The sequence below is a fragment of the Mytilus edulis genome, chromosome 3 (genome assembly GCF_963676685.1).
Source record: "Mytilus edulis chromosome 3, xbMytEdul2.2, whole genome shotgun sequence".
Classification (NCBI taxonomy): domain Eukaryota; kingdom Metazoa; phylum Mollusca; class Bivalvia; order Mytilida; family Mytilidae; genus Mytilus; species Mytilus edulis.
Window position 1 is genome coordinate 43417879 of NC_092346.1, and position 14094 is coordinate 43431972.

The 14094-nt window shown below is 33.9% G+C and overlaps 1 protein-coding gene across 6 annotated transcripts in view; it reads left to right on the forward strand.

Moving 5' to 3' along the window:
• Nucleotides 1-14094, forward strand: part of LOC139516583 (zinc finger CCCH domain-containing protein 14-like) — a 38174-nt gene that overhangs the window by 2116 nt on the left and 21964 nt on the right. For all 6 annotated transcript variants that reach the window (XM_071306771.1, XM_071306767.1, XM_071306769.1 and 3 more), the window contains exons 2-3: nucleotides 11842-11884; nucleotides 12807-12921. In XM_071306771.1, the coding sequence (XP_071162872.1) occupies nucleotides 11842-11884; nucleotides 12807-12921 (158 nt within the window). The remainder of the gene's footprint in view (nucleotides 1-11841; nucleotides 11885-12806; nucleotides 12922-14094) is intronic.

Below are 14094 nucleotides of genomic sequence, written 5' to 3' on the forward strand. Positions count from 1 at the left end.
AGTATATATGTTAATAAGTTTCAAATTCTTAAGTTTTTTTGCACTTTTGACAATATCAGATATTTTATATAAATTATTGATGACTAGGTTTTTTTGCGCCTGTCCCAAGTCAGGAGCCTCTGGTCTTTGTTAGTCTTGTATCATTTTAATTTTAGTTTCTTGTGTACAATTTGGATATTAGTATGTGGTTCATTATCACTGAACTAGTATATATTTGTTTAGGGGCCAGCTGAAGGTTGCCTCCGGATGGGGGATTTTCTCGTTACATTGAAGACCTGTTGGTGACCTTCTGCTGTTGTTTTTTCTATGGTCGGGTTGTTGTCTCTTTGATACAGTCCCCATTTCCATTCTCAATTTTATTTAAAGCTTAACATTTCATATTTTGTCCTGATACTCTTGCCATTAAAAATAACTTTTTATTGCAGATGTGTGCATAAATGTGTTTTGTACTAGTCACAGTCAGTGTCATGAAAATAAACAACTATATATAAAACTATCATATTGCATTTATTATTTAAAACAGTGTTTGTGTTACCTCTGAATGTTTTTTTTTGTATTGCTGTTGTCTGATGTGATTTCTTTAAAAGCTGCGGTATATTTTCATTAATTTCAAATTATTTAAGTGATGTGGACCTTCTGCTCAAGGATTTGAAAAATATTCAATTAAACTTTTATGAATTATTCTACAAGTTTGTGTTTTTAAATATTAAAATAGTCCTTTGAAGCATCTGTGAGTGCAGAAATATATTTAACTACATGTACAAGTGGAACACTGTGACAGAATATAACCCATCATAAAGAGAGGCTGGCAATAAATTCCAAAAGGGTCAATCAAACTCAAATGTGGAAAAAAATAGCTGTGCCAAGCCATTGCAAATAAAGAAAACAAAATGTAAAAAGATATGAACAGAAATCCACATACAATGTATAACACAACTAGAAAATGGCAACAGAGCAACATGTACCCCAAAAACATTGTTATCTCATGTGCTCTGGAAGGGTAAGATCTGCCCAACATGTGGCATCTGTCATATTGTTCACATATGTATTAATTCAGTTGCAAGTCTCTTATGGAGGAGTTGGGTTTGCACAGTATAAATTATCTCCCCTTGGATGCATTGGACCAGGATTAGTTTGCCAGATGCACATCTTCAGGTGGTATAAAACAATAGTCTAGTCTGTCTACAGAATCAATCTAAACAAATTGCAACAGAAAAGATTTTTTATATATCATATGAGATTATCATAGCACATTACCGTTAAAAAAGTCTAACAAAATCGTACGGTCGGAAATCGGTGAAAATTGAAAATAAAAATATCGGTGATGTGCCTGCCGATTCATGTCAGAAATGGTCCGCCATATTGACAAAGGGAGAAGACTCTTACATATGTGAATTTATAGAAACCAACTGAGAAGCGGATATCACTGAAAGAATCGCTTACATAAATTTATATTATTATAAAAGTATGCTGGTAAGTGTTTTTTTAACATACACTTATGTTTTACGTGTATTTACATATTCAAAAATGCGTCAAGAAATGAATTAGACATACGAAAGTTCTTGACGCAGGTCAAACGACAAAGTTCACTATATTTTTGTTATTTCAAAGAAAATAAATAAAATCAACTACCTTTACATAAAATCAATTAAATTTAAACTAATAAAGTCCTAAATATAGCAATAAAAATAATTTAAAGGGACGTAGTAAGACTCGTCCCTAACGAAAACAAAAAAGTATGGAACGCCAAATTAACAAAAATGGACAGTAAAAATTGCAATTTTGTCGATTTTGAACTAATTACTATAGCCAAAGCATTTAATCTTATCTTCTATTGCATTTTCTTCAAGTAAATAACTTTTAAATAATTGTTTCCTTCCTTTTTTAATGAATTATTGTCGAAAATAACTATTTTGTAATTTTATTTCAGCTTTCACTTGACGAAACCTATGTCCGATTTAGCATCATGATTTTATTGGAGCTAACCACAGTCACTGTGCTAATTGTTAAGCACACGGATAATTTCTAAATCAGGTACTATATTATATTTTTCTGCATTGCCTATTTTATTGAAAATATTTTATCACAGTCGAGTCAAAATTATTTGATTGTGTATCTTGTTCTATCAAAAGTCAATTGAAACCAAATTCAAAATGAATGGTCAACTAAACAAATGTACGGAATAGGTTACAATAAACCACAATCGAAAATTTCCAAGAATGGGAATTTTAACATAGTATACTTTTTTTAATGCTTTACAATAAAATTGTACTTAAGTTCAAGATGCTCGTTTCTGTGTGTACTTCGTATAGTTTGTCTTGTTTGTCTTAATGTCCTTTTCGTTTTCTCGGACGCAATTTAAGCCTATTGATTCAACTTTTCTTGTCACCCTTTTTGGCACTTTTCAAATGATTCATTATCTTCAGTAGTGCTAGAATCCATAAGATGTTGAGAAATGGACAAATGAATTACAGTGTATAGACACACTAAAAAAGAAACATCACACGGACAAGAAAACATTATTCATTAAGAGTCGATGTTGTTTATTCTTGTTGTTCTGAATAATATTTTAATGTGTTTTGATATGTTATATGACATATACTATAATGATTAAATATGTAACAACAAATGATTTGTGTACTATTTTTTTTCAGCTACATCTATACTATGGAGAAATGTATTGTGTGCCTAAAAGATGACCACCCATGGCCAACAACACTGATCAAATTGCGACAAAAAGGTTGTCTTGGAATCATCAAAGCTAGCCAGGAAAGAGGAGACTGTTTGTCCGCATTAGAGGGTAATTTTGTCCATCAACTCTGCAGGAAAACATATACCAATCCAAATGACATAAAGAAATACAAAAAAGAAAAACTTGTTCTGAGAGAAATTCATACAAATACTCCAAAATTACGATCAAAGTCCCATTTTGATTTTAAACATCATTGTTTATTCTGTGGAAATGAAGCAACAGACTCCAAGAAAAAAGACAAAAATGTATTTCAGGTTCGAACTGATGATTTTGAGAGTCGCATACAAGATGCTTGTGATCTTCGGAATGATGATTGGGCAGCCGAGGTTCGCGGGAGACTGGAGAGCGTAAGCGACCTCCATGCAGCGGATGCTGTTTATCACCAGGCATGTAGTGTAAACTTCCGCACGTGCAAAAACACTCCTGTATTCCGTTCTCCCATATCACCAGACGCAAAGCCTGAAAACAAAAGAGGAAGGCCAGCTTTGCAAGAAGACGGCTTCTACAAAACAGTCGACTTCCTTAAACATCATGACGACGAACAGATTTCCATATCAGATCTTGTTGAAAAAATGGACGAGATGTGTGATTGGAATGCTTATAGTCAGATGTATTTAAAGAAAAGATTGAAGCAACATTTTGGAGACGAAATCATTATTACAGACATACCAGGTAGAAAAAGTGTTGTAACTTTACGTGAAACCGTAACTTGTATTCTTCAGGACTATTACCAGAGACCAAGCAATTTAAATCCAGATGACGAAAAGAGAGCTTTGATCAGAGCAGCTGCCAAACTGATAAAAAGCGACATCCGATCTGTAGATACCACAAAGTCTATCTATCCAACTCCAGCCAACATCGCATCAGTTGATAATAATCTATCATACTTACCCGAAAGCCTGCTGTTATTTCTTTCTAACATATTTTCTGAGATAGACCCATCGGTGAAAATAGCTTCCATAGGACAAGCAGTAATGCAAGCCTCACGACCTCGAGCACTTATAACACCGCTTCAACTCGGTCTAGGAGTACAGGTGCATCAAAACTTCGCTTCACGATTTCTTGTGTCCACATTGAACAGCTTAGGATTTTGTTCCTCATACTATGAAGTCCAGAAGTTTGAATCAAGTGCTGCAGCTGTACAAGGAGTTGATCTTCCAGGCGATATAAGCAACAGCTTTGTACAATTTGTAGCAGATAACGTTGACCACAACACAAGAACGATAGATGGCCTCAACACTTTTCATGGCATGGGCATAATAGCTGGAATTACGCCTGGTACGAAGAGAACACAACCCATTCCTAGAATAGCTTTTTCTACTGATGAAATAAAGGCATTAGCAAAGATAGAGATCAAATATTACAAACCTCAATCAGATCGTATGGCTGAATTAAGTTATGCTGAGTTGAAAAACCTAAACACACTGGATAAGACTTTCCGTCTTGACCTGCTGTCGGTTATTATTTGGCCTTTAAAGTATCCAATACCAATGTGGTCTGGCTTCATGCAGATGGTTCAGACGGGAGACTACCCAGGAAAATCATCAGTTTCATTCCTACCTATGATAGATTTGAATGCTTCGGACATGACATGTATTTATTCTACATTGAACTTCGTCGCCAACCAAGCAAAGCGTTATGACATAACAGCGATCTTGACTTTTGATCAACCTCTGTATTGGAAAGCCTTATCAATTGTTGAAAACGAAAATCCAGGAAGCACCTTGAAGTCTATGGTTTTACGATTAGGACCATTCCACACAGAGATGAGCTTCCTTGGCTCAATAGGGAATCTTATGAGTAATACTGGTTTGAAAGAGATGTTAGAACTCATATACGCTCCGAATGCCGTCACGCATATCCTTAGCGGAAAAGCTGTAGCTAGAGCGTTTAGAGGTCACATGTTGGTGGATACAGCACTTTATTGTTTGTTGATTGCAGATACATGTATATTTAATATTGACGTATCTAAACTTTTGGAAGAACCCAATTCAACCCTTGAAACAACTGAAATGAAGGAAATTGATGAATTATATTCTCAATTATCCTCTGGAGAGCTGTCAGCTTCAGAAGCGGGTGAATCAGATGTCTTGAAAAACCTAGAAGCAACGGTCCATAGAAAACAGGAAATTTTAAAGCAAAGTCGTACAGCAAAGTTGTGGCTGCAGTATTCAGAAATGGTCCAGGTTTTAAGACAATTTATCAAAGCAGAGAGAACCGGTAACTGGCCTCTTCATTTGCAAAGCATCCAAGAAATGTTGCCTTTTTTGGCAGCATCTGGACATAATCTGTACACGAAAACAGCATACGTCTACTTAATGACAATGCAATCTTTAGACGAAGACCATCCTGATGTTTATGCTAGTTTCATCAATGGGAATCATGTCATCAGACGCAGCAATAGGTACTGGGCTGGAATATCTTCAGATTTATTTATAGAGCAAGTTCTAATGAGAAGTGTGAAAACAGCGGGTGGATTAACGAGAGGACGAGGAATGACTGAAAGCCAGCGTTCACTTTGGCTTATGTCCATGCCAGCATGTGCTGAGATCAATCAAGCTATGCAGGATTTGTCCGGAGTAGGATACTTTTCTAGTGAACAACACAAAGACGAAACACATGCAAGACAAAAGAAGGACACTAATGACATTCAAACTCTTCTCACGTTCTTGAAAAGTCGTAATCCATTCATTGATTCAGAGGTAGACCGTTCACTACGAAACATTGAGACAGGAGTAGTAGCTGATAAAACCGTGAATGTGGATGATGCCAAAAAGGTTGGGACTTCCATTCTACAAGAACTAGTAGGAAAGAATATAGCTGACCACACGTTTAGGAGAAAGAAACAAGCCATTACGCTAGGCAACAAAGTTCAGGCAAAACTTGACGGCGAACCTCTTAGAATCGATTCACAGCTCCTTTTTCAGAGATGCACCACTGCGGCACATGGTATTTTCGAAGATATTTCAATTTGAATTATGTGGAGTTCCTTCGTCAATATTTGAAACCACTGGCCTTCCAAGAGAGCCTCAAAAATCAACCCTTGCCGAATATATGTGGAATTTGATTGGACTTAAACCAAAAGCACCAACTGAAACCCACTTTGTACTTGATGGTGGTTCTCTTATACACCGTTTACCATGGACAAAAGGAGCTACAGTTGACACCATATGTATGACTTACGTCAATTATGTTAACAATCACTATACAGATGCAACTGTTGTGTTTGACGGATATCCATCAGTTCCAACTACAAAAGACGTAACTCATTTCAGACGTACTAAAGGAATCCTATCTCCAAAAGTCAATTTTAACAATGACTCACCAATCAAAACAAAAAAAGACGAATTTCTTTCAAATTCAGAAAATAAACAGCACTTTATCAATACCCTTGGAGAAAAACTTAAAGACGGACATGTTCAAGTTATCCATGCAGAAGATGATGCTGATCTCAAGATTGTGCTTACAGCAATAGAAAAGTCGAAACAACATACAACTACCGTCATAGGAGAGGACACTGACCTACTCATACTGCTCTGTTATCATTCAAAAGATGCCATAAACAAGATTTACTTCAAATCAGAAGCCAAGCAAAACACTCACAAAATAAAGATTTGGGACATAACAGAGACAAGGAGAAAAATTGGACCACTTGTTTGCAATATTTTGCCATTCATACACGCCTTTAGCGGATGCGACACAACATCTCGTATTTTTGGTCAAGGCAAGGGCACTGTTTTCAAGAAAATAAGTACTAACATTAAATTACAAGATCATGCAGCTGGCTTTTGCCAGGAGTCCAATGTTGAGAGCATTCATAAAGCAGGTGAACAAATATTTGTTGCATTATATGGAGGGTTACTAGATGTTGAAACATTAGATATGCTGCGTTACAGAATATTTGCCTCAAAAGTTTGCGTTGGAAATATATATGTACAAGTGCACACTCTCCCACCAACATCTGATGCTGCTAAGCTACATTGCATAAGGGTTTATCATCAAACGCAAGTTTGGATTGGGAAAGGTGATAAATTAGATCCAAAGGACTGGGGTTGGCATGTTGAGGACAATAAATTGCTTCCAATTAGAGCATTACTACCACCGGCTCCCGAAAAGCTTCTTAGGATAATTAGATGTAATTGCAAATTGAATTGTGACACAAAACGATGCTCATGTCGTAAACACGGAATAGACTGTTCCCCAGCATGTGGGGAATGTCGTGGAATGAATTGTTCCAATACAAGTAACATTACAGAAGCCGATGAACTTGACGATAGGTGAATGCATCAATATGCATGTACATTGCAGAGACATTTAACCATACATTAGGGAGACTTAAATCAAAATTGTCTGTTTTTTTTGTTAATTTGAAACAAAATCAAATATTTTCAATGATAGATTTTTCAGAAACTGTATTTACCATTCTTATACTTTTTGATGATAACGAAAGTAACCAAGTTAAAACAAAGTAAACAATTATTGAACAGTTTAGGCAATTTATAATATTAAATTTAATGTCTTTACTATAAAGCTGCCTTCAAAGTAAAACGTTTGAAAACAGCCATATATGAATCTCAAATATTGCATTTTTTCGTGATTTTATCATTAAAAGGGATAATTCTACCAATAAGTTCTTACTCTGGATTGTAAATTTTACTTCGGAAATGTTCTTTGTAGTTGTTTTAGTCATCTTAATTCGTTTTTGACATTTGTCTGGCTAACATAGTGCTAAAATTCCGATTTTTTAATTTTTTCACAATTTTCATCGATTTTTTGTTAAAATTAATGTTTTTAGCCCAAAAATGGGGATTTCCGATCGTACGATTTTTCTAGACTTTTAATATATGATTGCGTCATGCTTTGGTATTACAAAACTGTTGAAACCATTTCTGTTGCAATTTGTTTAGATTTATGCATTATTTGCCGTAGACAGACTAGACTACAAATGCAAAGTTTCATTGATCATATATGGTTAAAGAATCTTACATTCACAAACAGACCAAAGCACTGGGTGATTACTATATACATGTACATTCAAATATAAAAAAGATGTGGTATGATTGCCAATGAGACAACTATCTAAAAAAGTACAAAATGACACAGACATTAACACTTGTAGGTCACCGTAGGGCCTTCAACAATGAGAAAAGGCCATACCACATAGTCAGCTATAAAAAGCCCAGATAAGACAATGTAAAACAATTCAAACTGGAAAACTAACGGCCTTATTTATGTAAACAAATGAACGAAAAACAACTTTGTTTGTAGGAAGTAATATGTTAACAATTAAAGTTTGGTAAAATTGTGAAAGCCATCAAGATGAAAAACAGCAATAAAACAATTTCCTTTTTCATCTGGTAAAAATGTGTATTGTAAACCCATGTAAATTAACCCATGAAACCTTATCTTCTGCTGTCAGATGTTAAATAGTGTTGGATATTGTGTTACACATTTATTCAAATAAGTCATCTTCTTTAAGATTTCTGTCTTCTAGCTCCTTGTCCACTAATTTAAGAATGTCAGCTCGATTGTTCTGTTGTCGTGTGTATGAAACATTGAACTTCTCAAGTACTTTTTAGCTCACCTGGCCTAAAAGGCCATGTGAGCTTTTCTCATCACTTGGCGTCCGTCGTCGTCGTCGTCGTCGTCGTCGTCTGTCGTCGTTAACAATTTTTCAAACATCTTCTCCTCTGAAACTACTGAATGGATTTGAATGAAACTTAACATGATTGTTCCTTAGTATATCCTGCACAAAATGTGCGCTTCGATTTTTGATCCGTCAAAAAACATGGCCGCCGTTACTTAAAATAGAACATAGGGGTCAAATGCAGTTTTTGGCTTATATCTCAAAAACGAAAGCATTTAGAGCAAATCTGACATGGGGTAAAAATGTTCATTATGTCAAGATCTATCAGCCCTGAAATTTTCAGATGAATCAAACATCCAATTGTTGGGTTGCTGCCACTTAATTGGTAATTTTAAGGAAATTTTGCAGTTTTTGGTCATTATCTTGAATATTATTATAGATAAAGATAAACTGTAAACAGCAAAAAAGATCAGCAAAGTAAGATCTACAAATAAGTTAATATAACCAAAATTGTCAATTGACCCCTTAAGGGGTTATTGTCCTTTAATGACAATTTTTCACAATTTGTTCATCATATTTGCTAACTTTAAAAAATCTTCTCCTCTGAAACTACTGAATGGATTTGGTTAAAACTTAGCATGGTTGTTCCTTAGATTATCCTGCACAAAGTGTGTGCTTTGATTTTTGATCCGTCAAAAAACATGGCCGCCGTTACTTAAAATAGAACATAGGGGTCAAATGCAGTTTTTGGCTTATATCTCAAAAACGAAAGCATTAAGAGCAAATCTGACATGGAGTAAAAATGTTCATTAGGTCAATATCTATCAGCCCTGAAATTTTCAGATGAATCAAACATCCAATTGTTGGGTTGCTGCCACTTAATTGGTAATTTTAAGGAAATTTTGCAGTTTTTAGTCATTATCTTGAATATTATTATAGATAAAGATAAACTGTAAACAGCAAAAAAGATCAGCAAAGTAAGATCTACAAATAAGTTAATATAACCAAAATTGTCAATTGACCCCTTAAGGGGTTATTGTCCTTTAATGACAATTTTTCACAATTTGTTCATCATATTTGCTAACTTTAAAAAATCTTCTCCTCTGAAACTACTGAATGGATTTGGTTAAAACTTAGCATGGTTGTTCCTTAGATTATCCTGCACAAAGTGTGTGCTTTGATTTTTGATCCGTCAAAAAACATGGCCGCCGTTACTTAAAATAGAACATAGGGGTCAAATGCAGTTTTTGGCTTATATCTCAAAAACGAAAGCATTAAGAGCAAATCTGACATGGAGTAAAAATGTTCATTAGGTCAATATCTATCAGCCCTGAAATTTTCAGATGAATCAAACATCCAATTGTTGGGTTGCTGCCACTTAATTGGTAATTTTAAGGAAATTTTGCAGTTTTTGGTCATTATCTTGAATATTATTATAGATAAAGATAAACTGTAAACAGCAAATATGATCAGCAAAGTAAGATCTACAAATAAGTCAATTTGACCAAAATTGTCAATTGACCTCTTTAGGAGTTATTGCCCTTTAAAGAATTTTTTCACAATTTGTTCATCATGTTGACTTACTTTAAAAAATCTTCTCTTATGAAACTGCTGTATCAATTTCAGCCAAACTTAGGCTAAATGAGTTTCAGAGTTTCAGAGTATCTAGTATAAATTTTATATTTCATTTCCTTGTATGTCAAGAAACATAGCTCCTATGGCTAAAATAGAACATAGGAGAAAATGATTTTTTTTTGCTTTTGAAGAAAATAGGACGATTCAAAGAACATTTAAATAAATTGAAAAGCCAAAATAATCATTGATGAGAGATTAAACCAAAAAAATTCAGGTGAGCGATTCAGGCTCTTGAGAGCCTCTTGTTTAAGTTCTAAAACTGTCAGCTTTCCTAACAAACGATGTGAGAATGCTTTCTTAATTTCAGTCTTTTACACTGAATCCTCCTTTTTATCTTCCTTTTTCCTAATGTATGCCCTTATTTTATCAGAGCTGACCCCAATCAAATTCTGAACATTGGTGAAATCTCTTTCATTTGAGAATACTGACTCATTGTTCTGCCATGCTATTTCCATGCAGTAAACAATCTGTTAACCGAACATGTCATATCAGGGAGAACAGTTGAAAAAGAAATTCTGGAAACCCGTTACTAATCTGACACTTCGTATCTCTCTCCCTGCAAAAAAATATCAACTGCCGTCCAACACCCCCATACATTTTTTTCTGGAATAGCCCTGATTTGAAATGTCTTAGGACAATTAAGAAAAATAATAATATTTAAAATATTTGAGGGTTCTATACTTCTTTTCAAGACTTTAATTAAAATTCATATACATGTAGTAAGTATGACCTTTAACCCTTTCCTCCATAATGGTGCATTTTGATGCCACCCCCGTTACTCCATAATGACACCTTTTGATGCCTGTGTAGTGCCGTAGTTGAAACATATTATCTACAAAAATCCTATGCGAATCGAGTATGTAAAAAAAAATTGCATGGAGGAAAGGGTTAAAGAATTACTGACCGACCGTGCAAGGGCTGTATAGCCAGTCAAGGTCATTAAAAGCATCCATTTGTTGTTGAGAATTACTGACTGAGCAAGGGCTTTATAGCCAGTCAAGGTCATAAAAAAAAATCCATTTGTTGTAGAATGAACTGGTGTAAAGCCAGTCAAGTTCTTTAAAAGCTTCCATTTGTTTTTGAATTAACTGATTTTCCTCTTTATTGCAAATGAATGAAGATAAAATAAAATATAAATATAAAGTAGACATTTTACATTCAGATGGAAAGTTGAAATAAAAGCTTTTAAAGACAATTTCTACATCACATGGTTACATTTCTGACACAATTTATGTTGATAGAAAACCTCCTGATCTCAGGCTTAATCTCTTGACCAAAATTTCCCAATCTCCTGATCTGAGTTTTACAGTTCATCACATGTATGTAATCAACAGTTACAACAGGTGTCATAATCTGTTGTTAAAGGTTATCTATTTATTGGATGGATCTTTAATGACAAATGAATGATCATCAACATTAATTAACTCAAATAGAATCAGTCAGCTGGCATTTGTCTATATTTTATTTGAAGACATGAGCATACGACAACACAACTTGCAGTGTTCACCTTAATTAAATGAGGAAAACATAATTGACAGGATGTTAAAAAACATAATCAACTTGTTAAAAAACATCCTTTTACTAGTTTTCGTTAAAAAAAATTTAGCAAATTCAGACATATGAAGTCTTTGCCTGACCTCAATTATGATCCGAAAATAATAAAACCTGGCCACTATTGTTGGTCATGTGTATAATCCTCCAAAAAAGGAGCACTCCGGAAAAAAGAAAGATAATTTGATTTTACTTTTTACTAGCATTGAGATATATACCTCCTTTTATTAAATTTTCCTCTGAAAGGGAATTATTGATAGACATGAATCTTGCTTTGACAATTAACATCTCTTATTCTAAATTCTATTTTTTCCAGAGTGCCATAAAGGCCAAGTTGGTAGAGCTAGGAGCATATGTTGGTAAGTAAACTACATCATAATACATGTCTAATGTGGTGTATAATGTTGGTAAGTAAACTACATCATAATACATGTCTAATGTGGTGTATAGTTCTCATATAAAAAGTGACGAATCATTAAGTTCTTGACTTGGTTTAGTAACACCTTTAGTTCAAACATGTAAGTTATAGAATGATAAAGGTTCTTTAAAAAAAATAGCAACAGAAGACTTATTTTTTTGGCTTTGCCAAGTCCAGTTATCTGCAGAAGATGTTTTGCACTGATTGAATAATGATGACTCAGCAGTAACTATCTAGATGCATCTTGGGAATCACTGGTGTAAAAGAAAAGAAATTTGGTCTATTTTTCATATGTACAAGACACATTGTAGCAAGAACCTTATGATAATATACATGATATATATGCAATGGATAGGACTCATGTAAAATGACTTTTTTCCACAACCTGGAAGAAAGATAGCCTTAATCTCAATACATTTGGTTATATATAATTTATATAATATGTGTAAAGCTGTCAGTGAGTGTTTCTACTCGTTTGTGAACACTTGATAAGTGTGAGTTAAAACATGCAATGTTTGATATAGAGGTCATCATGCATCAGTTATATTTTAAATATATATACAATGTACATTCATGACATTCGTAGGTATAAAGTTAAATATTAGTAATTATCATACATGTATTGTGTTTTTGTTGGTCATGGAAAGCATACAATGTATACATGTATATGGGATCTGTTAAATATTTTCTTTTTTTTTATTTGCATGAAAATTATTTCACGCTTCTATCTCTGTGCTCATCTATCTGTAAATATGAATAATGTGACTCATAATATTTGTTCTGTCTGAATTTAAAACGATATTTAAAAATAAAATGGTGATTTATTTAAGTATATAATCTGGATTGTTTTATTGTTTTCATAGATGATGAGTTGCCAGACTATATTATGGTTATGGTGGCCAACAAAAAGACCCAAAATCAGATGACAGACGATTTGAGCCTGTTTCTAGGACTTAATACAGAAAAATTTACATCCTGGTATGAACTAATAACAGATGAATTTGCACTGAAATGGACTTGATTTATATAATATAAGAATATGAGGATGTGGTATGATTGCCAATGAGACAACTATCTAAAAGGGACCAAATGATATAAATCAACAATAAGCAAAACCCTTACTGTCAAGTAAACCATCAAAGGCCCAAAATGAGAAAAAAACAACGGCTAACAGCAACCAATGACTTCCTCTCATGATCAATTAAAGACTCAGAATATCTACAATAGTTCAACGTTCTTAAAAAAGAAATACAATAGTCTACACATTGACAAGAGCTGACTTTAAGAGAACAATAAACATTCATCAGTCATCATTCAAGCGTGTTCAGTCATTTGCTATTACAACAGAAACAACAGATGAATACTATGAAATTTTGTCACCCCCATTTGGACAATATTTCACTATGAAATTCTGTCCATGACAATATCTCACTACTAACCATATAACTATCTAAAAGGAACCAAATAATATATCAACAATAAGCGAATCCCTTACTGTCAAGTAAACTTTGAGAGGCCTCAAAATGTGAAACCCTTACTGTCAAGTAAACTTTGAGAGGCCTCAAATGTGAAACCCTTACTGTCAAGTAAACTTTGAGAGGCCTCAAAATGTGAAACCAATTCAAATGGGGAAAAAACAAAGGCTGACTGACCATGACCAATTAACAAATTTCGTAATTTCAGGATATCTTCAATAGTTCAACATTCTTAAAAAAGAAACACAATAATCTACACACTGACCAGAGCTGACTTTCAGAGAACAATAAACATCAATCAGTGATCATTAAAGCATTTTCAGTAACCTACCATTATGACCAATATTTGGCACTTCACTCAATGTATTCTAATGTTTTTCAGAGTTTCATATATCAAAGGCTGAAATCTTGTTTTGTACTATATATGTTATATAAAATAATGTTCCCCATGAAATGATGTCCATCAGACAAAATTCCATATAAAATATTGTCTGTGGACACTATTTCATAATGAAATACTGTCTAGGACAATATTTTATTATGAAATAGTGTCCCTGCCCATGAAATTTTGTCCATGACATTTTTCACTATGAAATTCTGTCCATGACATCATTTCACTATGAAATTCTGTCCATGACAATATTTCACCATAAAAATGATATATATTGATAACCTC